This window comes from Hippocampus comes, unplaced genomic scaffold (genome assembly GCF_001891065.2).
Source record: "Hippocampus comes isolate QL1 unplaced genomic scaffold, H_comes_QL1_v1.1 scaffold110, whole genome shotgun sequence".
NCBI lineage: Eukaryota > Metazoa > Chordata > Actinopteri > Syngnathiformes > Syngnathidae > Hippocampus > Hippocampus comes.
Genome location: NW_017805498.1, coordinates 1,618,530 through 1,646,424, shown reverse-complemented (window position 1 = coordinate 1,646,424; position 27,895 = coordinate 1,618,530). Strand labels below are relative to the sequence as shown.

At 42.3% G+C, this 27,895-nt stretch overlaps 1 protein-coding gene and 1 long non-coding RNA gene across 4 annotated transcripts in view; one reads left to right on the top strand and one right to left on the bottom strand.

Moving 5' to 3' along the window:
* Positions 1–25,765, top strand: part of LOC109520003 (guanine nucleotide-binding protein G(o) subunit alpha) — a 92,146-nt gene extending 66,381 nt beyond the window's left edge. The window contains exons 5-8 of one of the 3 annotated variants that reach the window (XM_019876929.1): positions 2,143–2,271; positions 6,903–7,032; positions 14,275–14,428; positions 24,193–25,765. In XM_019876929.1, the coding sequence (XP_019732488.1) occupies positions 2,143–2,271; positions 6,903–7,032; positions 14,275–14,428; positions 24,193–24,380 (601 nt within the window). In that variant the 3' untranslated portion in view covers positions 24,381–25,765. Of the gene's footprint in view, positions 1–2,142; positions 2,272–6,902; positions 7,033–14,274; positions 14,429–16,249; positions 16,514–22,387; positions 22,542–24,192 lie in introns of those variants that run through there. The other 2 variants (XM_019876927.1, XM_019876928.1) reach the window with 2 other exon arrangements.
* Positions 18,773–19,912, bottom strand: LOC109520004 (uncharacterized). Its single transcript, XR_002169066.1, has 2 exons — positions 18,904–19,912; positions 18,773–18,872 (listed from the first exon to the last, which is right to left on the bottom strand). It is a non-coding gene; the product is annotated as an uncharacterized LOC109520004 (long non-coding RNA).
* Positions 25,766–27,895: the final 2,130 nt, after the last annotated feature.

Here is a 27,895-nt window from a genome sequence, read left to right as displayed (position 1 = left end):
CGCGCGCGCACACACACACACACACGCACACACACACACACACACACGAATACATCATAATCACTTCACAGCTATCCATTTCATCTGGTTGCCTGTTGATTGAAATTCCAATGCCATGTGTGACACCTTCGGAGGACATATCACACTGTCCTCCCACGCCGAAGGTCATAATTTAAAATCTGCTTGAGCACTGTGCAGCATCTTGCGCCACAAATAATGTTGGCTGACATGCAAATGCAACTTCAAACAGCACATTTTATCCACACTTGACACACAGTGGCATGCAGTACATACATGTAAATAACTCCTTTTTTTTTTTTGTTTTTTAAGTAATTGTTGACTGAGCTGTTCCAGCCAGCATCATTTATTGTATTGCTTTATCGTGGTGAATAAATTGGGCAGAGCACGATGGAGATGCAAAATTGCTGCCCGATAAAACAATGGCTCTTTGTTTCTAGTTATTTTTATCTTCAAACATGACAAAGAGCAGAATTGAAAAGCATCAGGTATTATTTTTAGTGTCTGTCACGCCACATGTTTTTTTGTCTTGATCCCAAACATTGGATAGTCCTTCATCTTTCCAGCTATTTTAGGAGATAACTAAAACAGTCTGCTGTTAATTACTAATATGAATCAGCAGTGGTTCAAAGTGAAATCACCATCCTGTGTCAAAAGAATATTAGCTTTATGGCTTTCTCCCATAACATCTTATATTATCTTCATGCTTCAGTGCACAATTTCTAACCATTATTCCTGTCCATGTAATCAATCGACCTGAAAGTCAGTGCAAGTGTGAGTGCGTGCATGTCTGTGTGCATGCATAAACCACCATTTCTCCATCTTGTCCTTCCATTCATCGGGAGGTAAGTCAGCATCCGTCTAACGGTGCTGAAACCACACCGTCCTTTATAAATACATTCATAGACTTGTTACACAAGATGGATGGGGATGGCTATATTTCCTTGTCGTCGTCACAACTCTTCAATCTTCCTGCTTAAGTGTATGTCAGCTAGCTGCAGAGCAAAGACAACGTAAACATTTCTGAATTGTTAACTGCAGAGGCAAAGAACTTCACCCGTCTGCAATGACAATTGTGGGAAGAATGGGATGGATTTTATTGAGACCGATGGTATTACATCATTTATATCAGCATATTTTATCAGCATATTATTTCAACACGTGCAATATCTCAAGGTTTGTACGGAATACATGGCAGGATCGATTTATCGACCACTCTTCTCACTTCATGATGGCCGAGTCACTATCTACTTTATAACAGCTGAATAATTGTTGCTAGATGAAACATTAATCACTGCAGTAGTTATCTTATGGTTATACAATAGATGGGTCTTCACACATTGGCCTGGTTAAATCTCATTTTTGTTGTTAATTTTGTTGTACATGCAAAAATAAAGAAATCAATTTCTTGAATAGGGTGGCCCGGTGATCGACTGGATTGATTCCGGCTGCGGCCTTCCTTCGTGGAGTTTGCATGTCCTCCCCGTGCCTGCGTGGGTTTTCTCCGGGTATTGCGGTTTCCTCCCACATTCCAAAAACATGCATGGCAGGTTAATGGAACAATCTAAATTGTCCCATTATGGTTGTTCGTCTCTGTGTGCCCTGCGATTGGCTGGCAACCAGTTCAGTGTGTAGCCCGCCTACTTCCCGAAGACAGCTGGGATAGCCCTCTAGCATGCCCCGTGACCCTTGCGAGAATAAGCAGATCAGAAAATGGATGGATGGATGGATGAATGGATGGATGGATATCTTGAATATTCTTTCGTACGAAGTGGTTGCAACATTTTTATTTGAAAATAAAGAAGAAGAAAATGACACAGAGGCTCATTTCATGATCATTTAACAGATTAATTGTAGCAAAAGCGCAGTAATTCAGACGTTTGATTTCATTCTCTTCTTCTCATGTAATATTTGTTGGTCCCTGAATCTGAGGGTTCCCATAAGTGAAATATTGCCTCGGTGAATATTTCATTTTGCTTGGGAAAACCAATTTTCATTCTTGCGATAACTTCCAAAGTACTGGATCGCTCATTTTATAGTCTTATTTTGATCCACATTAAAGTCAATAAATACCGCCATGGAGAATACTGCTAATTAACAATATGTATCCTCCTTATTTTGCAGCTATCTAGACAGTCTAGATCGTATTGGTGCTGCCGACTACCAGCCAACAGAGCAGGACATTTTGAGGACCCGGGTGAAGACTACGGGCATTGTGGAGACACACTTTACCTTCAAAAACCTCCACTTCAGGTATGAGTACAACTGAATCGCCAAGTGACTCATCGCACACACAAACACAGCAACTTCATGTCATATTTTCTGCACCTATGCTAATACTACCTTTAAATGCCTTTTTGGTATTGTAGTCTATAAAAATGAGTTCAGCATCCAAGATTATGATTGCTCTTCATTTGAAAAGAGATGTGAGTGAATTACAGCCTGGAGCTGTGCCAGTGAAGACGGATGACTTTAGTTTTCGAATTCAATTTGCCGATTTCATGCATGTGTGCCTAAAATCCGGGTGAACAGAGATGTAGACTCAGCAACTGCGCATGTTGCACAATCAAACGAAATGCACACGTTCCTTGCGTTTGGGGAATAAAAATGAGTCTACCTCCGTGAGCCGTCACCTTACCGTGGTAGAGGGGTTTGTGTGTCCCAATGATCTTAGGAGCTAAGTTGTCTGGGGCTTTTTGCCCCTGGCAGGGTCACCCATGGCAAACAGGTCCTCGGTGAGGGACCTGACAAAGCATGGCTCAAAAGCCCCTTATGATGACTGAAATGAATGGATCTCAGTTTCCCTTGCCCAGACGCGGGACACCGGGGCCCCCCTCTGGAGCCAGGCCTGTAGGTGTGGCTCGTTGGCGAGCGCCTGATGGCCGGGCCTACACCCATGGGGCCCGACCAGGCTCAGCCCCGAAGAGGCAACGTGGGTCCCCCTTCTCATGGGCTCACCACCCACGGGAGGGGCCAAAAGGGTCGGGTAAAGGCGGGGACCCTGGCGGTCCAATCCTCGGCTACAGAAGCTAGCTCTAGGGACGTGGAATGTCACCTCTCTTGCAGGGAAAGAGCCCGAGCTGGTGTGCAAGGTAGAGAGGTTCCAACTGGATATAGTCAGACTTGCCTCCACACACAGCCTGGGTTCTGGAACCAGTTTTCTCGAGAGGGGTTGGACTCTCTTCCACCCTGGAGTTTCCCACGGTGAGAGGCGTAGAGCAGGTGTGGGCATACTCATTGCCCCCCGGCTCAGTGCCTGTACCTTGGGGTTCACACCGGTAGACGAGAGAGTTGCCTCCCTCCGCCTTCGGGTGGGGGGGACGGGTCCTGACTGTTGTTTGTGCATATGCACCCAACAGCAGCTCAGTGTACCCACCCTTTTTGGAGTCCTTGGATGGTGTGCTGGAGAATACTCCTGCTGGGGACTCCCTTGTTCTGCTGGGGGACTTCAATGCCGACATGGGTAATGACAGTGAGACTTGGAATGGCGTGATTGGGAGGGGAGTGGTTGAAGTCACCGATGTGATTAAAAAGCTCCTCGGTGGCAAGGCCCCAGGGGTGGATGAGATCCCGGAGTTCCTCAAGGCTCTGGCTGTTGTGGGGCTGTCCTGGTTGACACACCTCTGCAACATTGCATGGTCAGAGTGCCTCTGGATTGGCAGCCCGGGGTGGTGGTCCCTCTTTTTAAAAAGGGGGACCGGAGGGTTTTTTTCGACTACAGAGGGATCACACTCCTCAGCCTCCCTGGTAAGGTCTATTCAGGGGTGCTGGAGAGGAGGGTCCGTCGGGAAGTCGAGCCTCAGATTGAGGGGGAGCAGTGTGGTTTTCGACCCAACCGTGGAACAGTGGACCAGCTCTACACCCTCAGCAGGGTCCTCGAGGGTACATGGGAACCAGTCTACATGTGCTTTGTGAACTTGGAGAAGGCGTTCGACCGTGTCCCTCAGGGAGTTCTGTGGGGGGTGCTTCGGGAGTATGGGGTACCGAACCCCCTGATACAGGCTGTTCGGTCCCTATACCACCATTGTCAGAGTTTGGTTCACATTGCCGGCAGTAAGTCGGAATCGTTTGCAGTGAGGGTTGGACTCCACCTAGGCTGCCCTTTGTCGCTGATTCTGTTCTTAACTTTGTTTGTCTGTCGTGGTAACGAAGGAGCTGAGCCAAAGGGCAAAGTTCTCAATTTACCGGTCGATCTACGTTCCAACCCTCATCTATGGTCATGAGCTAGGGGTCGTGACCAAAAGAACAAGTGGCCAAAATGAGTTTTCTCCGCAGGGTGTCCGGGCTCTCCCTTAGAGATAAGGTGAGAAGCTCGGTCATCCGGGAGGGGCTCAGAGTCGAGCCGCTTCTCCTCCACATCGAGAGGAGCCAGATGAGGTGGCTTGGGCATCTGATTATGATGCCTCCTGAATGCTTCCCTGGTGAGGTGTTCCGACAAGTCCCGCCGGCAGGAGGCCCGGGAACGACCCAGGACACGCTGGAGAGACTATATTACCCAGCTGGCCTGGGAACGCCTCGGAATCCACCGGGAAGCGCGAGAAGAAGTGGCCGGGAAGAGGGAAGTCTGGGCTTCCCTGCTAAAGCTGCTGCCCCCGCGACCCGACCCCAGATAAGCGGTAGAAAATGGATGGATGGATAGAAATGAGTCTCAAATAGTAGCCGAAATTTATTTACATGCAATCAGATCTTTTGCCAACATGAAGATATCAGAATGTTTGAAACATCTCCCAGCATGATGCAATGCAGTTCTGTACCCGTATTGAAGACCATTATGTTTAATCCATACCTCTCTGACAGTGTAAATCAAATTTGAGGATTTAAATCTGGAATTTAATACAACTGTTATATCGGACCTCATTAACCGTTTCATGCACCCTGTAACTTGATTACATGATAAGATGTCCACTGTAGTAAACGCTGTCCCTGAAAGGGCTAAAGGCTACTGTTTCTAATGTTGTGACCACTAACTGTACATCAACATAGCACACATTGCACGAATGTATGTTGTCAGATCCAAATGCTCAGTTATAACCCAAAGTTTTAATATTTAGGCAATAAACTCAAGCCAGTGCTGGACTGAGCGTGTTCTGTTGAGATGCCAAAATCGTTTTGGCTCAGTCGCTATTACGTGGCACTATGGCACTGAACGGCCAGCCTCAGTATTACCGGACTGATCTGGAGCCCATCAGCCTTCCTATCATTTTCTCCATGTAATATATAACCTGGTTGCATTCATTTCCTCTCTTGGAGGACACTCCCAACTGGACTCGAAGCATAAAATAGATGGGAGTGATCCTTCCCAAATTAGACTTCAGATAACATACTGCCTTATACAGCCCACATTCCATTACTGTCTCATGATTCAGAAGCGAGACAGCAATGTGAAATATCTTAAGTGGAACTTGAGTGTTACAATCGATGTTAAATAGCTCAGGAGGAGGTGGCGGAGTGGTTTGAGGGAGAGAATAGCCTAAACTCTCAATTAGGCATCCCCCCATACCACTGGTGTCAAACTCAAGGCCCGGGGGCCAGATGTGGCCCGCCACATCATTTTAAGTGGCCCACAAAAGCAAATCAAAGATGACAACTTCCATGATGCTTGCTAAAATCTGTACCAAAATTTCAAATTTTCATATATAATTAATCAGTGACATATTGTCAGCATTTTCTTGTTACCAAACCCCTCATAATTGAATAACACGTTATTCTTGACTTCTTTATATAGTTTCAGTCATAACGGCCATCCAAGGGAAACGGTAATTATAATGTGGCCCGTGACAAAAATTGGTTTGACACCCCTGCCCTATACGTTATCAGAATTACTTTCCCCGAGATTGTGCACATTAAAGTGGGCATTTCCACTTGACTCTCTGACCACAGAAAATAAACCAGTATCTAAAAAAAGAGGCACCCGCTGCTCCAAATGACATTAAGAATGCTAGCCTAAAGACCATTGTTATAGGTTTCTTCCAAAAGAAGCCCTGCCTCAGTTAATCGCATGTGTAGTTCCGTTGAAAAAGTAAAAGAAAACAAAAACTGATAAAAAAATGTCTTACTTCAAATAGACGTCTCATTTATTCCCCTCAGGAAAAAAATAACAATAAGTAGGGTAGATCCATAGCATCCCCAAGTAGCACACACAGTTAGGGGTGTTGGTTACAAAAAAAATGACTTTCATTCTTCAGCCGCAAGTGCCTGCTGCTGCTTTGTGGGGCAAAACTAGAACATCTCGCTTGTTTTTGTCTGCTTCAACCGAGCTGTTCGGGGACGTGCTTCCATCATATGTGGAAATCATGACATTTAAAAAATTGTTTCAGCTTCCATTTGCACTGCATTATTGGTAGGAACCAAATAAAAAAGGAGGCACAAATGTCAACCTCATGTAGGTACACATTCCATTCGTTTTGTGAAATGGAAGTAACAAACCAATCAAGGGACAGGAGCCAGGTGCATGTTGTGCCTCGTCAATTTCTGGGCACAAATAGACAAGCATTCAAACGCGCATTCACATTGATAGACATTTTTAAGTCTTCAATTAAGTTAACATACAAGCCGCGGTATCTGAAAATAAACAATAAAAACATCCAGTAAAGCCAGAAGTGAGATTCTGAACCAGGCCCTCAGAACATTGAAGAAGACTCATAAAAATCTATTTCAACATGCTACCTCAATTACCTTTAATGCCATATAATAAACATATCTCTCTTTCAATAAAATTGGTATTCAAAAAGATTTTTTGTTCAATACTCCTCTCCAATATTTGATTGAATACATTATATTAAAGCCGAGCTGTCAGACCCATCTGTCATGCAAAGTGACCAATAACTGAGCCTGATGATGTTTCGAAAGCTGCAAACATGGAAATGTTTCCATCCATCCATCAGGCTGTTTGATGTCGGAGGCCAGAGGTCAGAGAGGAAGAAGTGGATCCATTGTTTTGAAGACGTCACTGCCATCATTTTCTGCGTCGCACTCAGTGGATACGACCAGGTGTTGCACGAGGACGAGACCACGGTAAGGACGCACGCTCACCTGAGTGTCTCTCTCACTGTTTAGTGTGAATTACGCTTGATTTACACACTATATGGTTGAAGTGACCAAGTCACATCTTTTTCCCTCACGTGGCTCACATCGGATACTGCATGTGTCATAGCACCATAAGCCCAAAAATGCACCGATACCTTCGGTGCATTTTCAGAGCCAAATCAGACCACAAATACTGGATGTGAGAGGAAAAAACGGACACGAACTGAATATGAAATAGTGCAACTGCAGTCTAATCCAACAGATGGGATCCGTCCTGCCATTAAGAGGACTACATTGAAATGCATCTATCAGTGACCTATACCTAGCACTTACCCAAACAAAAGACCAATTACAGCACAAGCTCAGTGGTTACACAGACCATTAACCAGGGAAAAAAATGGCGACCAGTAGATTGATGCCTTTTATCTGCTATTATCATTATTGTACTTATTAATTGTTATTGTTTATATTATTTGGGAAAAAAAAGGTCAAGACCTGTTTTAACCCCACTATGATATTGTGGGTCAAATTGACCTATTCGGTGCTATACAGGAGACATGGCAAGGAGGAGATGGATTCAAGTTGGTTGACGGTATACTAGCCAATCAGGACACAATGCGGACGCTGAAAAAATACAGAAAGTCAATCCGGACACAAACGTATTGGGTTGTAAGCTGTAATTTTTTTTTTTTTTTTTTTTTTTTTTAAAGAAGCATGCAAAATTGCACTTGGGAAGAAAAAAAAATCTGAGCTTTTGCATGTCCATGAACGGTGAACCACAATATAGCGAGAGACCACCATATTGTGCATTTGTCATTCTCTGGTTTGACAAGGTACTTCTTGCTCCTAAAACGTGACATGTATTTGAATGAAATGGAACTTTTCACACTGCAGTGAAGGTTACTTTCGAAATACCTTCACAAATTTGTTCGACAAAACACTTGAAAGCTGTGCTCTACCTCTGAGGCGCAAAAAGTTGAGCCTTGACTGCATTTACATCATGTTGTCATACTGGAAGGGATTTATCATGTTTTGGTAATGGTATTTAACTACAAAGTACCTGAGGAGCAAGATTATTGTAGCTAAAGAGATCAGGCCAATAAGCAATGGATTATGGCCACCACAATGGATTGCTGTTTCGGAATTACAGACAATTCATGAGTATCTCCATTTTCACCTTAAAAAATTCATATTACAATATTTGAGTCGTTTTTTAAAATACCGGTAATTTGGCAGGCTACTGGGATACTGGTCAGCACGTCTGCCTCACAGTGAGGATCGTAGGATTCAAACACCATGACATCATCTGTCTGTAAAGTTTGTGTGGCTTTTCAGCATCTAATTGTACACTATATACATTACTCACAAAAAGTTTGGCATATATTCAGCTTGCAGGTAAAGTGAGTTAGTTCCTTGTTCGAAACCAGCAACTTGTGCAAAAAGTACTCAAACATTGAATAGTCACGCATGTGGATTCAAGAGTGTAGAGAAAGTCAAAAATAATAAATGTTCTATTACTTTCAAGTTTTGCCTTTGATTCAGCGGCAACCACTCCAGGGTGTACCCTACTTCTCAACCAAAGTCCTGATGGTAAAGCAGGGCTCTAGACGAGCTGTTTAGAACTGGTTGCACCACTGCACCCAATTTTTCTTCTTGGTTGCATCAGCACTAAAGTTAGGTGCATCAGAATTTTCAACCGCATCACATTCACCGCCGAAGCATCACAGGTTTAATCTTATGAAGAGGAAAAAATGTATTTTACACAATATTGACTGATGAACGAACAATCTGATCACCAAAGTTCTTTGTTTTAAGTACGGTACAAGACAGGATTTGGCTTGCAGCGTATTCGCTGCCATGAATGCAATGCTCACAGTCTTAGGAGCTGTCAGTATCGTCAATACACTTACCAGATACTCACCGATACGTCTTCACTTCTCCTTTTTGGCCGCTCTTGGAAGCTAGCTGTGTTGCGTACCTCTCGGTTCCGCAGAGCACAATTATATTGTCGCATATTGTTTTTATTTCACCACGTTGTGTGTGTGTGTGTGTGTGTGTGTGTGTGTGTGTGTGTGTGTGTGTGTGTGTGTGTGTGTGTGTGTGTGTGTCGGTCTTCTTGTCGCATGACATAGAGGTGCAATTGCATGTGTTTACCCATGCAAGTGAGTAGCCAGCCCTGTTGAGTGTTTAATGAAGTAAAAAAAAAACAAACAAAACAAAAAAAGCGCAAGGATATCATGCCAGAGCCAATCAGAGGACGTCCCGCCCTTCACTATCTCTGATTGGCTGAGGCCATGACATGCGTCTCCGTTTGAGCGAGGTTTGAGAGACGAGGAGACTTTTTCCATCCTCGATCGACAGATTGCACGTGGTGCAACCTCAGATTTTTTTCATTTGGACCGTAATGAAATTAGGGTGCCTGGGCACACAAATTGGGTGCGTCTTAGAGCCCTATTTAGACTCCGGTTACCCACAACCCTAATGAAGACAAGCTGTATTTTTTTTTTTTTTTTAATGGATAAATACAGGGACTTACTCTGCCTCAAACAAATTGAGCCCAGATATTGGAGCTATAGAGGCCCCCGGTTCGGCCTGCGACCGACAGTCGAAAATTTGGTTTTCCTTCTGTCTCGTCATTTTTGTGGTATAAACTAGAGTCTCACAATGTTGTTGACCATCAAGGCACTTATTAAATTTGGTATAATCATGGTACCATTGCAGTGCTACGGAATCAAAATGAGACCTAGCTTAAAATAAAAATGTATTGCAGCCTGCAACGCGCATGTCTGATACTGACTTTTTAACAAACTTCTGCCCTGATCAAATAGCATCCATTGACATGAGGGACAGAAGTTTTTTCATTCCCCAACCAACCATGTTTGGACCCGCCACCCACCACCCCCACCCACTGTGTATGCCCCCGCTGTACTCCATTGCCTAATCACAACATTTATGTTTTTGCAATGTTTTGTCAGAATCGTCAATGAAATGTTTTGGATCCCACAAAAAGAGAACAATGCAGGAACATGAAAAAATGTTTTTTTCTCAAAAACGTAGTGTATAAACACACATCTAAGCCTTTAATAGTTCACATTTGAATGCAAAGAACACCAAGAACAACAGATATTATTAAACATCCATTAAACTAGCACAAACATGTCAGGCTTACATTTCACTCTCAATTATAAATTTAAAGTGCAGTAACTCAGAACAGACAAATTAAGCCTAGCTTTCAAATTAAGAACAAAACGAGTAGATGCAGATTTCAAGTAAAAAGGTGATTAGGTCGACAGTACCTTTGAATAATGTGCAGTTGCACTGCGGCCTTTTTTTTAACGACCGAAACATCGCAAAATGCTTGGCTAGCTGGCGAGTTCTGGTCACCGGGTTCAGTGGATGTTTGGCCGCAGAATATGGCTTCTTTGTCTTGGAAGTGCTGCTTAATGTTATTAAAGCAACGCATGAGACGCGAGAGCTTTGAGCTGCCTTCTGGAAGAATAGAAAAGAACAAGTCTGTCCATTCATTTGGAAAAACTCTCTTTTGCGAGTCCGCTTTTAGAACCTTGGAGCAAGTCGCAAATCGCTTCCGGCAAACAGTTTGATTGGTTCATTGTGATCACTTGATCAAACAACAGGTGTACACTGTGATAGCAGCGCATGCGAGGAAAAAAAATGTGTATCATAACCCGTGCTCAGCCATTTGAAGACACCCATGATAAAGGAATAAGGACCTTAAAAAAAAAAAAAGACAATGGTAGACCAGGTCAGCCTGGAATTGGTCGACCGTTTTGGCGTTGTCCCGAATTTCCCAATTGCCAGTCCCCAATCCCCCTTCCCCGTTTGAATAAAATATACACTAACTGATTTTTTACATCAAACAACACGTGAAGTTATGGAAGGCCTTTGTCTTCGTGATGTCATGGCATGCTCATGCCCTAGGACAGGGATCGGCAACCCAAAATGTTGAAAGAGCCATACAGGACAAAAAAAACAAAAAACAAATATGTCTGGAGCCGCGAAAAAAATAAAAGCCTTCTATAAAACTTACAATGAAGGAAACACATGCTGTATGTATGTAGGAGACTGGACTGTTTCAGAATTGTTTATGTTATTCATTCCTTTGTTGTGTGTTCACAAACGCCCCCATAGAATTTATTTAGTGATTTCCTCGCTTGATTTTTTGTTTTGATGCATTATTTTTGCTTTTTCTTAGTGTCAGTGAAGTGATCATGAATTTCCGTTTTTCGGAGGCTGTCTTTGAACGCCTCTCGAGTTGAACGAGAAGAGAGAAGGCACGGAGTCGGACGTAGACGTGTCTGTGTTTGTCGAGACTGTTAAAAGCATAAATAAAGTGTACGTTTTAAAAAACCAACACCACAGCTCTCCTTTTTCGGAGCTGCAACATGTATCTCTATCTATTTGAGCTATATCAGCCGACTATCAAAATCTTTTTCCATTTTCAAACATTTTTTTATAAAGCTCCAGGGAGCCACTAGATGTCGCTAAAGAGCCGCATGCAGCTCTGGAGCCGCGTGTTGCCGACCCCCGCCCTAGGATGTCACTATTTACTTACATACCAAGGATGCAAGTGCTGGTAAATGTAGACATAGATGAGGTGGACGTGCAGACAACATACTGTGGTGTGCTCGAGAAGCTAATGTCATGTGCCTTCAAACAAAGGGGCTAATTTGAATATGATGCATGCTGGTTGATATTTATAGGCTTGACGTGTATCCGCTGAGAATTAGTGCTCTATTTACGCAGATGTCTTCATGCCTCCTTGTGAGTCGGGAGCGCCGCAAAGTCTCCTCTTGTGTGATGGGCTGATGTTGACAATTGCAATCTCTGCAGATGTCAACCACTGTGCTATTTTTTATTGATTATATATTTTTTAACATGACTGCAATCATGTTGGATAGAAGACAATGTGTTTTCGCCATCTGCCACCATCTCCCCACTTGTCACTAACCTTCTCCAACATGAGATCAGGCGCTTACTTCTTGTCTCAAATTGTCCAGTAATGAAAAACAACCGCACAGGGACAGTTTGTTTCAATTCCCAGCAACCTCACCTCAGCAGCTCCGCGTGCGGTGCAGCACCTACAATGCTTTAATTAAGCATGTGGTTACCCATGAGACTGATATATGGCACAGTTTGCTTTAATGAGACAGGGTGCTGATCAAAGAGGTGTAATTATTAAAGAACAAGCACTCGTGTGAATTTATAATGATAGCACGAGGAAAAGAACTGGGATGCTCTGCTTCACTCACATCTTTACCAGACACCTCCATGTGCTGTATTTTGGGAGGAAGAAAGCTATTCCGGGGGTGGCGTAAACACAACACCACGCCACTCGGGGAGAGTCTCAAAGATATTTGAGGTGCAGAGAACAACATATTTCACTTTTGCTTTGCTTCCTTTTTGAAGTACGTGCAAAATAGGATTTCAGTGGTCATAGAAAGAAGTTACTCTTCTCCTTTGGGTGAAGCAGAACATGAAAGGGAAGAAGATGCCTGTTTCACTTCCTCACAGTCTAAAGTTTTGTTGCAAACGTTTATACCTCTCCTGGTGGAGTTGGGTCGTTGAAATGCCAATTGTATTTTTGGTAGAGCATTTTTGGGTGGAATGGGAGGATTTATAAAGGGTCGTAAAAATGCATCCACACTCAAAGGAAAGTGTTTAAAACGAAACACCCATTTATTAAGTTATATGCAGATTTGTAACTTTTGATTGAGCACCTTTTTTCTCATTCAGTGGCAACAACCATGTAAATTGGGGTGAATGGGATATTTTTAACCCTTTCAGGGACAGCGGTTGCGACAGTGGACAGCTGATCATGTTATCCGAATGCAGGGTGCATGAAAGGGTTAAACTTACATTTTAATCAATCTGTCAAATGCTTGGAAAAAAAGATACTCTGTGCACAATAAAATGGCAGGATCTTTTTTTTTTTAAATCTTATTTTTTTATATGTTGAGATCATTTTGGAAAAGAGGCTTAATTTGTTTTCCTCTGTGTTGGATGTATGATGTATATATAGTCTCTCCTTAGACACACCCACACACCCACACACACACACATATATACATACACACAGATGTTCTTCTCTTTATTCCCATCTTGCTGTTGAAGACAAACTCTTCACTTTGACAAGCAGCCGCACACATTCACAGGCATTCTTGCTGTCCTTCGATGTGACAGCTGCTTTAGGGGAACTGTTTTCCTGCCTCTTTTCAGTCTCAGATGTAGAGGTGCCTGTGTACGTCATGTGAGTTTGTGTATGAGGCTGTGTCCCGGGGAAGTGTGTCCCTTGCGTTTTCGCTTCCTGCTTTTGAGCTCCACCTCGCATCATCTTTGGTACCTTCCACTTCACCTGTCACTCTCACCCTCGGCCGTCCTGTCTAAGCAATGAGCATTCAGATGTTCCACAGATGCTCCACCCACCAACAGGTATGAGACCTTTGGAAAAGCGGATATGCTTGGCATGATTTCCGTGCGTTTGTGTGTTTATTGCATGCTCTCTCTTGCACTATATCTACTATCCTTGACAGTCCGCATTTAGGTTTACTAGGCGTGTGTGTGTGTGTGTGTGTGTGTGTGTGTGTGTGTGTGTGTGTGTGTGTGCGTGTGTGCGTGTGTGTGTGTGTGCGTGTGCGTGCGTGTGTGCGTGCGTGCATGTATATATATATATGTATATATATATATGTAAGGTATATATGCATGTATGTATGTGTATTTATATAAAAGGAGTTTTCGTTATTATAGGCCCATATTTTCATGCATGTGTTCCTCTTGCTAATCTAACAGTGTCTCGAATTTGGAACTTTGCAGTATTATTATTCCAGCATGTATTTAAATACTCGTTGGGTGTTTTCATTGCACTCATTTTCAAACGGGTTTCCATTACAGAAAAAACACACAGTTTGCCACAAGTGGTGTGATCCTTGGCATCATACAATTAGACTGGTTCGTGACTGAAGGATAAAACGCTAACAATGCATGGCTTTGATTGTCACACGTTAATTATATAATCACGTAATTCACTTTACACTGTTTTCCTGATGTTTTTTGTTTTGTTTTTTGTTGTTGTTGTTGCTGTTGAGTTTTTTTGGTTTGTTTGTTTTTTGCATGCACAGATTTCCATTTGCTGGATGACTCTTTGGGTTACATGTCTGACTCTATGAGTCATGCATAAAACAACCTGTAAAAAATGTTTAATGTCTCCTGCAGAATCGCATGCACGAGTCTCTGAAGATGTTTGATTCCATCAGTAACAGCAAGTGGTTTGAAGAGACCTCCATCATTCTCTTCCTGAACAAAAAGGACATTTTTGAAAACAAAATCAGCAAGTCGCCATTGTCCATCTGCTTCCCTGAATACACTGGTATGTCCACAAAAATATATAATTCTATAATTCCCTTCACGTCACTTTAGTCTGTTTCTCACTTTGAATGAGACACTAGAATTACAATGTTTTTTCACTTTTATTAATTCCTGAATCTGTTCAATTAAAACTGCGGGAGTGACGCCATTAAATTAGGATCTACAGTACTGCTTTGAGACACAACACTGACTCATTCATTTCAACACATATGGTTTGATTTTAACTGCAATTACATAAACACTTAAAACACCAAAGTAATTTGGATGCAGAAACAGCCGTGACGTGGAAGTTGCCAATAAAAGTTTTGAGCTATGAAAATACAGTTACCTACAGAGAGCAGGGCTGGATGCAGCTGACTCGAAAGTGATCTGACGCTTGCACTCATTGTAACTGAGTAATCCACGTTTAAATACTGGGAGACATCAAGCATATATGACATAATAAAGGGAACACAATGAAGGCCCACAGTTCCTGCATAGCAAGTGATACATCAAGGAACCAACAGTCACAACACAACTACTGTTATTTGCCCCAGCTGAAAGGTCACTGTCCAGACACATGACAAATACACATTATTCACATTTCTCATGATAAATTGCCTTGCATTGCTAAACTAGTATGACATGACGAACACAACACTGACCAGTTTTTCTGGAATGTATATTACATATATTAGTGTGTGTGTGTGTGTGTGTGTGTGTGTGTGTGTGTGTGTGTGTGTGTGTGTGTGTGTGTGTGTGTGTGTGTGCGTGCGTGCATAATATGTCAAGATGCTCAAAAGATAATTGTTACTGCTGCATCCTGCGTTAATGAAAAACACTGCAAGTAGTAGTTTTTTGTAGCTCCAAAAGATTGACTGACCCAAGAAATAGGTGACCAATATTTTGACTGACAATTGTATCCATGTTACACTTAAACCAAAAACTGATCATTAGTGTCACTGCATGCATGCAATTCATGAATGTAATGAGTGACCAATACTGGCTGCAGCATGCTCATAGTTGCCGGTGATGAATAGAGAGCAGCTGACAGGCTCATATTGAAGAGATGCAACGGGAGCAAAGACAATCGGGAAAACAAACAAACAGAAAGTGTGAAAGATAGAGAACATGTGTGCAATTGGGAAAACAGCAGAACCAAGTCCAGAGAGCAAGATTGCGGGAACACAGTGTCAAGAGGCACCCGAACAGCATAAACTGTGAGAAAGAGAACATTCACATTCCAATCATTCCCGCTTCCTTTCTTCATCTTCTGGCATGGAAGGACCCCGCGCATGTTCTGATGGTGTTGCAACTGAAGCAGACAGGCCCGCCGCGGTGCTGCCAAAGATATGTTAGTGACACTTGGCCCACAGATGACTCCACTCACCACCATCTGGCTCGATCGAAAAGCATTTTAACAAGTGAAAAGCTGCAAATCCAGTCCTTGCCTTATTGACTGTCACAGTCGATTATGGATGTGGACCACAGGCCATGCACTAGATTTGTGAAATGAATCAATACGTGCTGTGAATTACGGTTGCTGCCTTTGAGCTCTCGTTCATTTGCGGCCGTCCAAGACTGTGGTGCCAAAAATAACGCATCAATGGTGGTCGAATTTTAGAATAAAACCCCTCCTTTTGCATTTGCTGCAGGGATCCTCAAAGCATATTAGTAGAATGTAACGTGCAGAATGTGTTTATCAGTACATCATGCTGAGACTGTTTGGTTTCAAAAAAAAGACTGAATAGAAACAAAGTCAATCTTAAAATAGCTTTCATGACTCCAACGCTTTCATAACCATAATAATGATGCCATATCTCTGTCGTCTCTGTCTCCATAGGGCCAAACACGTATGTGGAAGGAATCTCCTTTATTACTTCTCAGTTCAAGAGCAAGAACAAGTCATCAAATAAGGAGGTTTACTCCCATGTGACCTGCGCAACCGACACGAAAAACATGCAGTTTGTCTTTGATGCTGCAAGTAATGTCATCATCACCGACAGCCTCCGCCGCTCTGGTCTAGCCTGATGATGTCACGACTTCGAGACCACCTCATATTAAGCGGGTTTTGGGTTCAATCCAAATACATGTACCGTATTTTCCGCACTATAGGGCGCACCAAAAATCTTCCATTTTCTTAAAAGCTCACCGCGCACCTTAAAATCCGGTGCGTCTTGTGTATGGTCATTCTGGTAATATGTCGACCCCCAAGATGGCTCCTTGCTGGAGACATGCTTACAATGTTATAACTTGCTGTTGGTTCAGTGAACTGTGTCGCTGCTTTATTAAATAAGTTTTTGTTGCGGCTCCAAAAAAAGGAGAGCTGTGGTGTTGTTTTTTTTAAAACAGTCTCAACAAATGCAGGTACGTCTTTGTCCGTCTCCATGCCTTCTTCAGTTCGACTCGAGAGGCGTTCAAGACCGCCTCCGAAAAACGTAAACTAACGATTACTTCAATGAAACTACGAAAATTGATAATAATACATCAAAACTGAAAAGCAAGCGAGGATATCACAAAATAAATTCTATAGCCACCCCCCCCTACAGAATTTATATTGTGATTTCATCATTTGTGAATACACAACAAAGGAACAAATAACTACGACTGACATCTGATAGTTCTGTTGGCGCTATGATCAAGGAAATGCCACTGCGTTTTTTCGGAGGCGGTCATGAACGCCTCTCGAGTTGAACGAAAGAAGAGAAGGCACGGAGGCGGACAAAGACGCACCTGTATTTGTTGAAAAAAGGAGCTGTGTTTTTGTTTGTTTTTTTAAACGCAGACTTTATTAATGGTTTTCACAGTCTCAACAAATACAGGTACTGTACGTCTTTGTCCGTCTTCGTGCCTTCTCTTCTTCCGTTCCACTCGAGAGGCGTTCATGGCCACCTCCGAAAAACGAAAATTAATGATTACTTCAATGAAACTACGAAGAAAATCAAGCGAGGAAATCACAAAATAAATTCTGTAAGGGGGATATAGAATTTATTTTGTGATTTCCTCGTTTGATTTTCTGTGTTGATACATTATTTTCAATTTTCGTAGTTTCATTTAAGTACAGTAATGCTTAATTTACGTTTTTCAGAGGCGGTCATGAACATCTCTCGAGTTGAACGGACGCCTCTCGAGTTGAATGGAAGGAGCGTAGCACCATCTAGTGGAGGCATTGTAGATTGCGCTTTATAATGCGATGCGTCCAATGTATGAAAAAAAATTTCCAAAATAGCCATTCATTGAAGGTGCGCCTCATAATCCAGTGCGCCTTTTAGTGCAGAGAAGCGGAAAATACAGTACCTATTTCAGTAAATTGAACCTGGGAGGGAATGTGAGTGTGCTTGATAGCATGGATGGCTGGATGGATGGACCCTGAAGGTTGCCTGTGATATCATCGTCTGATAGCCCCATGATGTTCTCAAACTCCTGGATATTGTTCCAAATTGAGTCCGAATGGATTAGAGAAACTTGTTGGCTGCACGATGAAGTGATTTGTTGACTATTTGACTGTCTTTTTTGTGTCAGTACTATAAAATACACCAGGTGTCGGGAACCTATGGCTCGCAAGTCAGGTGTGGCTCTTTTGATGATTGCATCTGGCTCGCAGATAAAACAAAATATTCTCGCTTGTTTAATCCATGCATCGATTTTTCACTGCTCATGTCCTGTTCAGGGCTGCAGTTGGTGGCAGGAGCAATTTTAATTGGATCATACTGGCCTAAGTTGGCCGTTGCTGGGTAACAGGTAAACGCCCCCTTTTGAATCAGCCCGCTCGGTCATTAGCTCAAATGTTCGACGAATAAGATGGCAAAAAGAAAAAAAGATGACGAGTATTGTTCACTTCAGGACGAATGGACCGAAGGATTCGCCTTTGTGGAGAGATCAGGTTCTGCGGTGTGTCTAATTTGCAATGACAAAATACCATCGATGAAACGGTCGAATGTAAAAGGGCACTTTGACACGTGCCATGCTACGTTCGCATCAAAATACCCTGCGGGAGACAACGGAAAGGAAGCGAGCAAGCAACTGAGCAGGCTGCAAGCTAGCCTGCAGCAACTCCGCATATGGACCCGGCAAGATGACTATAATTCCGCTATCTTTGCTGGATCTTAAGCAATCGTGAGGAACGGAAAACCATTCACATGAATGGTGAGTATAACAACAAAAATCTTACGTTGAAAAAAATTTACATTCAGAGGCTTATTATTCTGACATTTTGTTGAATTCACTTTTAAAATATTTTGCTTTCATGGCTCTCTTAGTCAAAAAGGTTCCCGACCCCTGATATACACAATTTAAAATCTATTTCACATCAATTTATTCTTAGTTTAAATTGCTATTTTATGTCAATTAGTTTTTTTGGGAGGGGTTTTTGCACTGGATGAAAGGCATCTTTATTGTTGCACATTGTACTTGGGGGAACTATTGTCTTTTTGCTGGGGCCTACATTAAACTAGTCAAGACTCAAGCTTGAGATGTAGTGTGCTGACTCAGTCTGACACTTCTCAGAGGGTGCTTCAGTGGAACAGTTGACTTGATAGGGTCACCGGGGGCTTCTTCTACCATTATTGGGTGCTGCTGCACGTGTTTGTTTCTTTATTGTCCGTCCGTAACTGTGCCCTCATAAGTCAAACTTGAGCTGTGAAAAATAAAAGCATTGTGTTTGTGTGGTTCCATTGTCAACTGGGACTGCAGTTTCCACCCGTAGTTTGGAGCAGCTTGCTCATGTTGCTTCCTTCCCTGCCTACTGAAAAAATTGCATGAGATTAGAGAGTCAATTAAAGAGACCAGGGTACTTAACATGAACCCTTTCATGTACACTGTAACCTGATAACATGATAAGCTGTCCAGTGTAGTAACCATGGTCCCTGAAAGGGTTAACATACATGCAACATCAACAGTATAGTTTATAATCTTTAGTTCTCTATTCATTTTACTTAAAATGATCATACAGAAAATAAATTAGCCTTGGATGTTCGCGAAAAAAGCATGTCTGCTTAGATCCAAATTGTTATTTTAAGAACCAGGTAGATGACGTCTCCCATTTCCATTTATGGCGCGTCCTAATTAGACACCGAGCTGCCTCAGGCTGTTGATCAACCTGCTTTGCGCATGTGTTTGTGGTCTGAGTCCTGAGTGTGCGTCGATGGTATAGGGAAGGGTGTGTGTGCTTTTGCGTGGGTGTGTATGTGCCCGTGATTGCAAAGCACTAGAAAGTGTTGTGTCAAAGACACCATGAGCCCATGGGTGGAGCCAGTATGAGGGGATTAATGATCCACAAGGCACTCACTGGTCCACCCCTTTCCACACCCACTGGCTGTCAGCACATCAAGCCATGAACACAGCTACGTGGTTTCAAAATGTCAAAACAATGTTTGTGATATTAGAAAAAAAAAATCAAGAAATCAAGATCTGGAATACTTAATTTCATGTACAATGCAAAAGTCGGATTACCCTGTCGCCTTTGTAATCGATGGTGTAAGGCACGTGCACTGCCTTTGAAATGTGAGCAGGAATTGCAATTTGTTTTTGTGCATGCAGCTCCTCCTCATTTTGTATGTGCAGCTGTTGTTATTGTGTAGTCAGGTGTTGGCTTCAGTTTTTGTTCTGTGGTTCATTTTGTGTAGCTGCACAGCTCTTATTTTCCCTTTCTATGTTTTAAATGCCTGAAAGGCTAAATCACTAAATGTGAGTCAGTAACATTTTCATGCCTACATTTATATTTTTTCATGGGAGGCAACCCACTTCTTTAACTTTGCCTCATTTTACTTTGTTTGTCTGAAGCTCGACCAATACGTCCGTTAATGTTTCTTCTGTACGGATACTTGGCATGGTACATGTAATACATTCATAAAATTAGATGGGGCCAACATGTTGAGAATAAATATTGGACACTTTTGCTGTGATGTTACAGTACAGTTTATATTTTTACATTTGTTTATTCTGTTATTTATCGACGTATGTTTGAACAGTCTGTGAGGTAAAAATCGCAAAAGGTTATGACTGGGTTTTATCGACTTGTTGCGGAGACCCTCGGCTTCACAGGACCTGAAATGCTGATCATGGCCCATTCTGGAATATTTTTAGATTTACAAGCAGATTGTCCCATCGGAAACACAGTAATTGACATCGAATTCCTCCTTTCCAATGTTAAACCGTCCAATGCCTTATTAATTGTACAGGCAATGTTTTAATTTATATTTTTATATAATAACTGTCATAACTGTCATTTCACAAATCCATACAAGACGGAACACACCTGAGAATGGGAATTTCAGTATTTTCAGGGTTGGGTAACTGGCAGCCCGCAGGCAGCATGCAGCGCTCAACCTCACTCTGAGGGCTTTATTTTGTAGCGCAAAGCTGTGTGGAGTGGAGTTCTCTTTCTTTTGGTATTTTGTTAGATGTTGCACAGGTGGAATTGGGCGTAACGGGGCATTTGCGCCATTGTGCACCTTTGTGGGATGGAACGTAGATGAGTGCCAGCCAATCATAGCAACATGCCTCATTTGCATTCAAATCAGGACATTCGGAGGGCACGCCGCGCTTGACATTATGGAAAAGGAGATGGACTCGCTGGTGTCCGTGCATGACATTTGCATTCGCAAATTACGTGGTAAATTGCAAGATCTCCCCTTGCGGATGATATAATCACCCGCGTATGTGATGTGGGCAATAGGAGACCGCCTTGCAGCCACGACGGTGCGTCCGTGTTTGGTCCGCGGAGAACTGAATCTGTCCGGCTTCGCCTCTATCAAATACACCAAAATTGCGTTGCGTCAACTGCACTATCATTGAGACCTGCTTTTAGATCGGGAAAAAAAATGTTGGCCGCCTACAGCATTTAAGTTGCGCATCCCTGGTCTTGTTGCTAAAACAAAACTACTTCCAAAGAATGTAACCATTAAAGTTAATTCAAAGAACTATCCAAATATACAATATCTTTCACAGGGGTGTGCAAACTAAGTCCTCAAGGGCCGACGTCCTGCCTGTTTCCCATCTCTCCCTGCTGCAACACACCTGATTCAAATGATCAGGATCGTTATCTTGTTTCTTCCGAGTTTGCTGATGAGCTGATCCTGATCCATTTCTATTAAAGTTATTACCAAAAATGTCGTTCACAAGTTTTTTGTTTCTTTTTAATTGAACAGATTTCAATTTAAAAATATGACCGTTGCCTAACAGTGAGGATCTCATTTTGGCATGTTTAAAGCTTTGCTGTGTTGAGTTTACATGTTTTCCCTGTGCTTGTAGGGGTTCTCTCTGGATAATCCAGCTTCCTCACGAAGTCCAAAAGCATGTATGTTGGGCTCAGTAAAGACTCAGAATTTCCATAGGTTTGAATGTGAATGGTTGTCAGTCCTGTGATTGACTGGTGATGAGTTCACGGTCTCTCGACTTAAATCAGATGGGAGTGCTTCCCAAGCATCTCTACCAGATATGTCATATTTTGCGTGGGCTCTTGCTGTTTAGTCCTTCACAATTGTTCCAATTAGCCCTTTGGGACGAAGTACACTTCAGCGGGGTGAGTATTTGCCAATAAGTCATCCTTGCTCTTGTCGCTCTCATGAAACCTTTCTACTCTCTCGCATCTGCTTGTAGCAAATTGGGTACATGAGTGCCTTACTTTATCAAGAAGTGCAATTAAAGCACAAAGCTCCTCATACTGCAGTTATGATTATTAAGCTGACCACCACTAATAATGTATCCCTTGTGATGTCATTTGTTGACATTGTATTGAAAAAGTATTGAAATGCAAATAAAGCATACCTTGAGTAACTTGATATGTGTGAAGGCCATTTGTGGATGAAAAAAAACTGACAATTGCAGAAAGAATGTCTTCAATGGACCCTCATGTCATATTGATTTGTTTATTTGTGCTTCATTCCAAAAAGATTTGCAATACTTGTCTTTCATTTTCCTACAGATCTTTTTTCGTGTGGAAAACTCAACATTCTCACCCCTTCCCGCTCTCTTTCCACAGAATCGCATGCATGAGTCTCTGATGCTGTTTGACTCAATCTGCAACAACAAATTCTTCATCGATACCTCCATCATCCTCTTTCTCAACAAGAAAGATTTGTTTGCCGAGAAGATCAAGAAGTCAGCGCTCAGCATCTGTTTCCCTGAGTACACAGGTGAGACGCATCTCTGCCAAATGCATGAAGGTGGAGGAGACCAGCAACCAACAAAGTGCACAGGTTGCCGTCTCATAAAAACTACACGACTGTAAATTGTCGTTCAGTAGATGGATGGATGGTTGGATACTGTTTTCATCCTCAAGGTCAATTTATTCAGTCGCGGTGCATATGCTGGTATTCTTTATGCATACAGGCGACTGTTTTATTGTCGCAATGGTCTTTTTTTTTTTTTGACAAAGCCCATTTGCAAATTTTGAGATGGTTAGGCTCCAAAAGGTTTGTATGTCACCTCATTTCACTAATGCCCCCACCCAAAAAAATATTAAAAAGCAGATGCTAAAAAAAGAGCATTTTGTGCCCATTCTATAAGTCAGAGGTGGCAAACTCATTTTTGTCGCGGGACAGATTTTAGTTACCGTTTCACTTGGAGGGCCGTTATGACTGAAACCATATAAAGAAGTCAAGAATAAAATAGAATATGTTGATTCAACTATTGTTTAAGTTACTATCATGAGGGGTTGAGTAACAAGGAAATGCTTCGAATATATCTCTTATTTATTCCATATTAGAATTAAAAATTTTGGTCGACATTTTAAAAAGGATCATGTAAGTTGACATGTTTGAGCTACTTTCGCGGGCCACATCAAATGATGTGGCGGGCCAGATCTGGCCCCCGGGCCTTGAGTTTGACACCTGCGCTGTAAGTGAACACAGCCGACTTGATTTGCTGCCGATCAAAGTGGCTCCTCTCATTCCCTTTAAATGTGGTGCATAAGATCGTCCTTGAAGAATAAACTGGTTTGCTTGTGGCCTGCGGCAGATCGAGGTGCGCAAAGTACGTTGAGAAGGAACTGCAAGCAGTTCTTCATGGCAGCACTTGGAGATGACATTCCACACATGCTATCCTTGTGTTAGACCACCAGCATCCTTGCCCTCCATAGCTGTGCCATGGCTGATAGTAATAATAATGCCTTCAAGAAATTGATTTCTGCAATTATTCAGTGGGTTCGATGCACACTGTTGTCATAGTTAGAAATGAAATCCAATGACTTCCACCACACGTGCCCGGAGCGCAGAATGTGTCTTCCTGCGCCCCATATCAGAGTCACCAAAATCTCCTTACCCCGTCCGTCTACGCTAATACTTTGATGTGATTTCAGCAGGCGCAAAGTTGAGTCGGCCTTCAGCCACCAAATTTTCTGCTGTGTTGTACGCCTGTCAAAGCAAACTCATTTGATAAATCAGAACGCCGACCGTGGCGCAGAGGTGTCTGCCAAATTCCCAAACAGGATAAACGAGGCTGGCACCAGCACGAAAATCAACAGATATTACTCATGTTAAATCTACCTGTCAAACAGAACTGTTCCTAATTCTGCGTCGGTTCTGAATCCTCTAAGCTGCCTGTGACCCCACCGCTTTGGAAAGGTTGCTTCAATCTTCACTCTTGATTTGTCTCGAGCTGTCCAATTCTTTCGTAACTTTTATCGCTAAGCAGATGTAAATATTCCACCAACGATTCGCAAAGCTCCAGATGCCCAAGGAAAGGAGTCAGCGCAAGGTTGTGGGGGTGTGCCAATCAATGCACAAATGAGACAGATTTAAGGATCACAGTGTCTTACTTTCACCCACCTTTCTTGTCTTTCTCCAGGACCAAACACCTACGAGGATGCTGCAGCTTATATCCAAGCACAGTTTGAGAGCAAGAATCGCTCCCCAAATAAGGAAATCTACTGTCACATGACCTGCGCCACAGATACAGGGAACATCCAGGTGGTGTTTGATGCTGTGACCGATATCATCATCGCCAACAACCTCAGAGGATGTGGCTTGTACTAAGCAGCCCGTGTCGTGCCCGCTCCTTCCTTTCTCCAACTTGTCCTCTTCCACTTCGCTCTCCTACTCAACCCGCTTCCTCTGACACTGCTGTGGAAATGATGATGGTAACGATGCTGTTTACTTAAAATAAAACAGAAAAAAAAAAAGAAGACGAAGAAAAATGCAACTAGGTACATATTAGTGAGGATAATTAAAGAAAATATTAGTCATAAAGATATATATTATATATCTATCTATCTATACATATATACACACACACATATATATGTGTGTGTGTGTGTGTGTGTGTGTGTGTATAGATAGATAGATAGATAGATATAATGTTGTTAATTTTTTTTCCCTTGCTCTGGGTTCTCCCCCAATGTTCTCTGGCCTGCTGCCAAACAAACAAAGAAATGTGTTTTTGAAAGGAAACACAGAACTCTGCAGCCTTGAAACCTTCTCGAACAAAGTTAATGAAAGTCTCTGTTCTAATCTAATTTGCTTTTCCGGTGGTGTCGTTTGTTGCTAATGAAACTTTTTCCTTTTTTTTTTTTTTTTGTTACCTTGGATATGGATTGTGTTTTTGTTGATTTTGTCTGTATTTATTACATTAGCCGGTACACAGATTTGTATTCACATTTTGTCTCACCTGACCCATTTGTTGTATATTGTTTTGTTTCTGGCAACAGTAGTGTTTACGTCAGAACATTTTTTGAATAAATATGTGAAAATATCTATCACTTCAAAAATATGAAGAGGGTCAGCCAATCGAAACCTTGGAAAAATACTCAAGACCTGCTGAAAGTGTCAAACACCAATTCATTTAACATTTGTCTTTTGTTTACATTGGCGCGACTTTCCTGTTCCGTAAGCAGTCCTGACAGGGACAGAAAGTGTTTCCTAAAGCTGGCTTTCACCCGACAGCCAATGGGAAGCAGTGCCAGGTGACACATGCAGGTACTGTACTGTAGATAGCAATGCCTTTAGAAGTGAGTACACGTTATAACTACCTTTTCCCACTATTATAACCTCTACCATATATTCTCAGTGTAAGGAATCTCGGTCCTGGTTTGAAAATGGTTGATTAATTTATTCATTTATTTATTGATGATCACATCCTAGCCCAGGACATACTCTTATCTATCGGTCTCTCTTCCTCTACATTTTACACTATACACCGTCATGCCTTTACGTCTTTCACTTCAATCCATGCATGGCACCCTTGGCATACGGCTAATATTGGAGGCGGACCCGGGAGGGGCGGAGGGGGTGAGGCGGTCAGAATAGTCGCCTCTTCTGCCCTCTCTCCCTCCTTACTCCTGTTCAAGCCCTTGACATGTATAGCATGATATGACTCCAGCCTTTGTATAAAGTGAACAGTTACGCCAAAACTGGAAGAAAAGAAAAAAAAAGTTCCGCATACATATTCATATTTTTTAAAAAGTCATTTCAAATGGAAAAGAAACAAAAACACTTTGAGAAAAATATATTGAAAAATAAATCCAATGGCAAGATAAGGGCAGCAGTTTAACGAGAGGGATAGCTGTGATTATTTTCACTTCTTCGGGTCATTTCATTGTCAAGGCAACCGGACTGTTCGGGTTGCCTCAGGTTAGAAGGTGTTTGTTGTGGTCACTTTTTGGCTTTCAGGGGGACGGATAAATACTGTAGTTGTGTTCCCTCACCAACGCTCAGGCGAAAGCTGTCGAGCCTTTGTGTATGAGCTGATGAAGTCCGTTCAGGTCAGAGACAAAATGTCTTGTCAGACGACTGGAACAGTCCAGTTGCGAGCGATTCAATACCCTGCAAAGAAGGAGAAAGATGTTTTGTTATTGGGTGTAACCAATGACTGTCTAATCAAGAATGACAATTAAGGTTTTCAAAAGGGGTGTTCACACGGCACACATTTGCATCGGTGCTGCACCGATGTATTTTGTTGCGATGTATCTTACACCGGTGAAAATTTTGTGGAGCGCTCACTCGTAAAAAGCTGCTTACTAAAGAGAAGCGTGTTAACCCCGGTGCAGCCTCACTCGCGTTCACACAGCAGTTTCTGCAGCCGTGCAATACGATAGTAATAATACAGAAATAAAACATGCGTAAAGTGTACTTCCTTTTCCCCGCCTTGTTTGTGACATACCGAAAAACCATGGTTTTTACTTCTCCAGACAAATCAACGCTGTGGTCTATCAGACACCGTAAAAGGATGAGAGAGAAAGGAAAGATGGTGGAAATACAACAAAGCACGAAAGCAACGCATTCTACGATTCATTCGGCAACAAATACCCGTATGTAATCAACTCTTCTCACGCGTAGCGAGGCTACCCCTGTAGCATTCACACGTCCCATTTTATATCGGTGCTGCCCCGCAAACTAGCATTTACTCCGGAGTCAATTTTTAAACCACCTCCTGAAGCAGGGTTAAATTTGCTCCGGTTGAAGCTGTTTTCAGGGGATACACCAGTATAACTTTGTACGTGTGAACGCTCTACGGGGGGCAGCCCCAGTGCTACATCGGAGTAAAAGTTGCCCTGTGAACACCCCTAAAGATGAATGGTTATGTAGGATGCTGTCGGAAAGACACAAATCATAGATTTTTGGGGGGAATTCTTGCAGTAACATCAATCTGTTTTTTTAAAAAATCAAATAAAAACAGCAAGATTTAAAAAAAAAAGAAAAATCACACCTGTGACAACAATGGAACCGCAGAAATTAACACGAGTATTACATAACGGTCACGGTGATCCTGTAATATTCTACAATATTTCCTGTGCTTTGTAGCTACAGAACTTTGTTTTCCTCTCTCTCTAGCTCCCTTTTGTAAAATAAAATATGTTTTGCAATTGGTTCCAGCTAGAACAGCAAGCAGATTTGGAGCCGCAGTGTTCTCAAAAGACAATGTGTTGTAATGCTTTGAACTGTGCCCCATCTCCCTCTCTCTTGTGACTGTTTTGCCTGTTTGAACGCGTGTCCTCACTTTAGCCTGACTCATAACAATTAAATTATATGATAACAATCTCTATTTTTATTTTTATTATTATTTCAGGAAAAAAAAAACATTCTTTTGGGGCAGAGGCAGATTTCTTGCTGCGTCCACTTGTTGGTGATGCCGCATGTTCACACGTCGCTGTGTATAAACATCCTCTTTTTCCCTCTTCCTCTGTGAGCGATTAGTTTGACACACGCCTTTCAGGTCAACAATGAAAAGCACAGTTTTCATATCACACACACACACACACACACACACACACACACACACACACACACACACACAAAATACGTAAATATCAAAATTTCTTACCTAGCCATGTCTATATGTTAGCCTTCATCGATCTATCTATGTAGCCCTCTCTTTCTTGCAAATGTGTATAATGAAATAATATACCTGTTTTTTTGGCATTCTGTTCTTGATACCTGCATTTGATTTTTTTTTATACTTTTTGTTCTCAAATCAGTGAATACTTTTTTTCTGTGCAGCTTTCACTCTCTCTCTCTCTCTCTCTCTCTCTCTCCTCTCCTCCTTCCTCAATCCC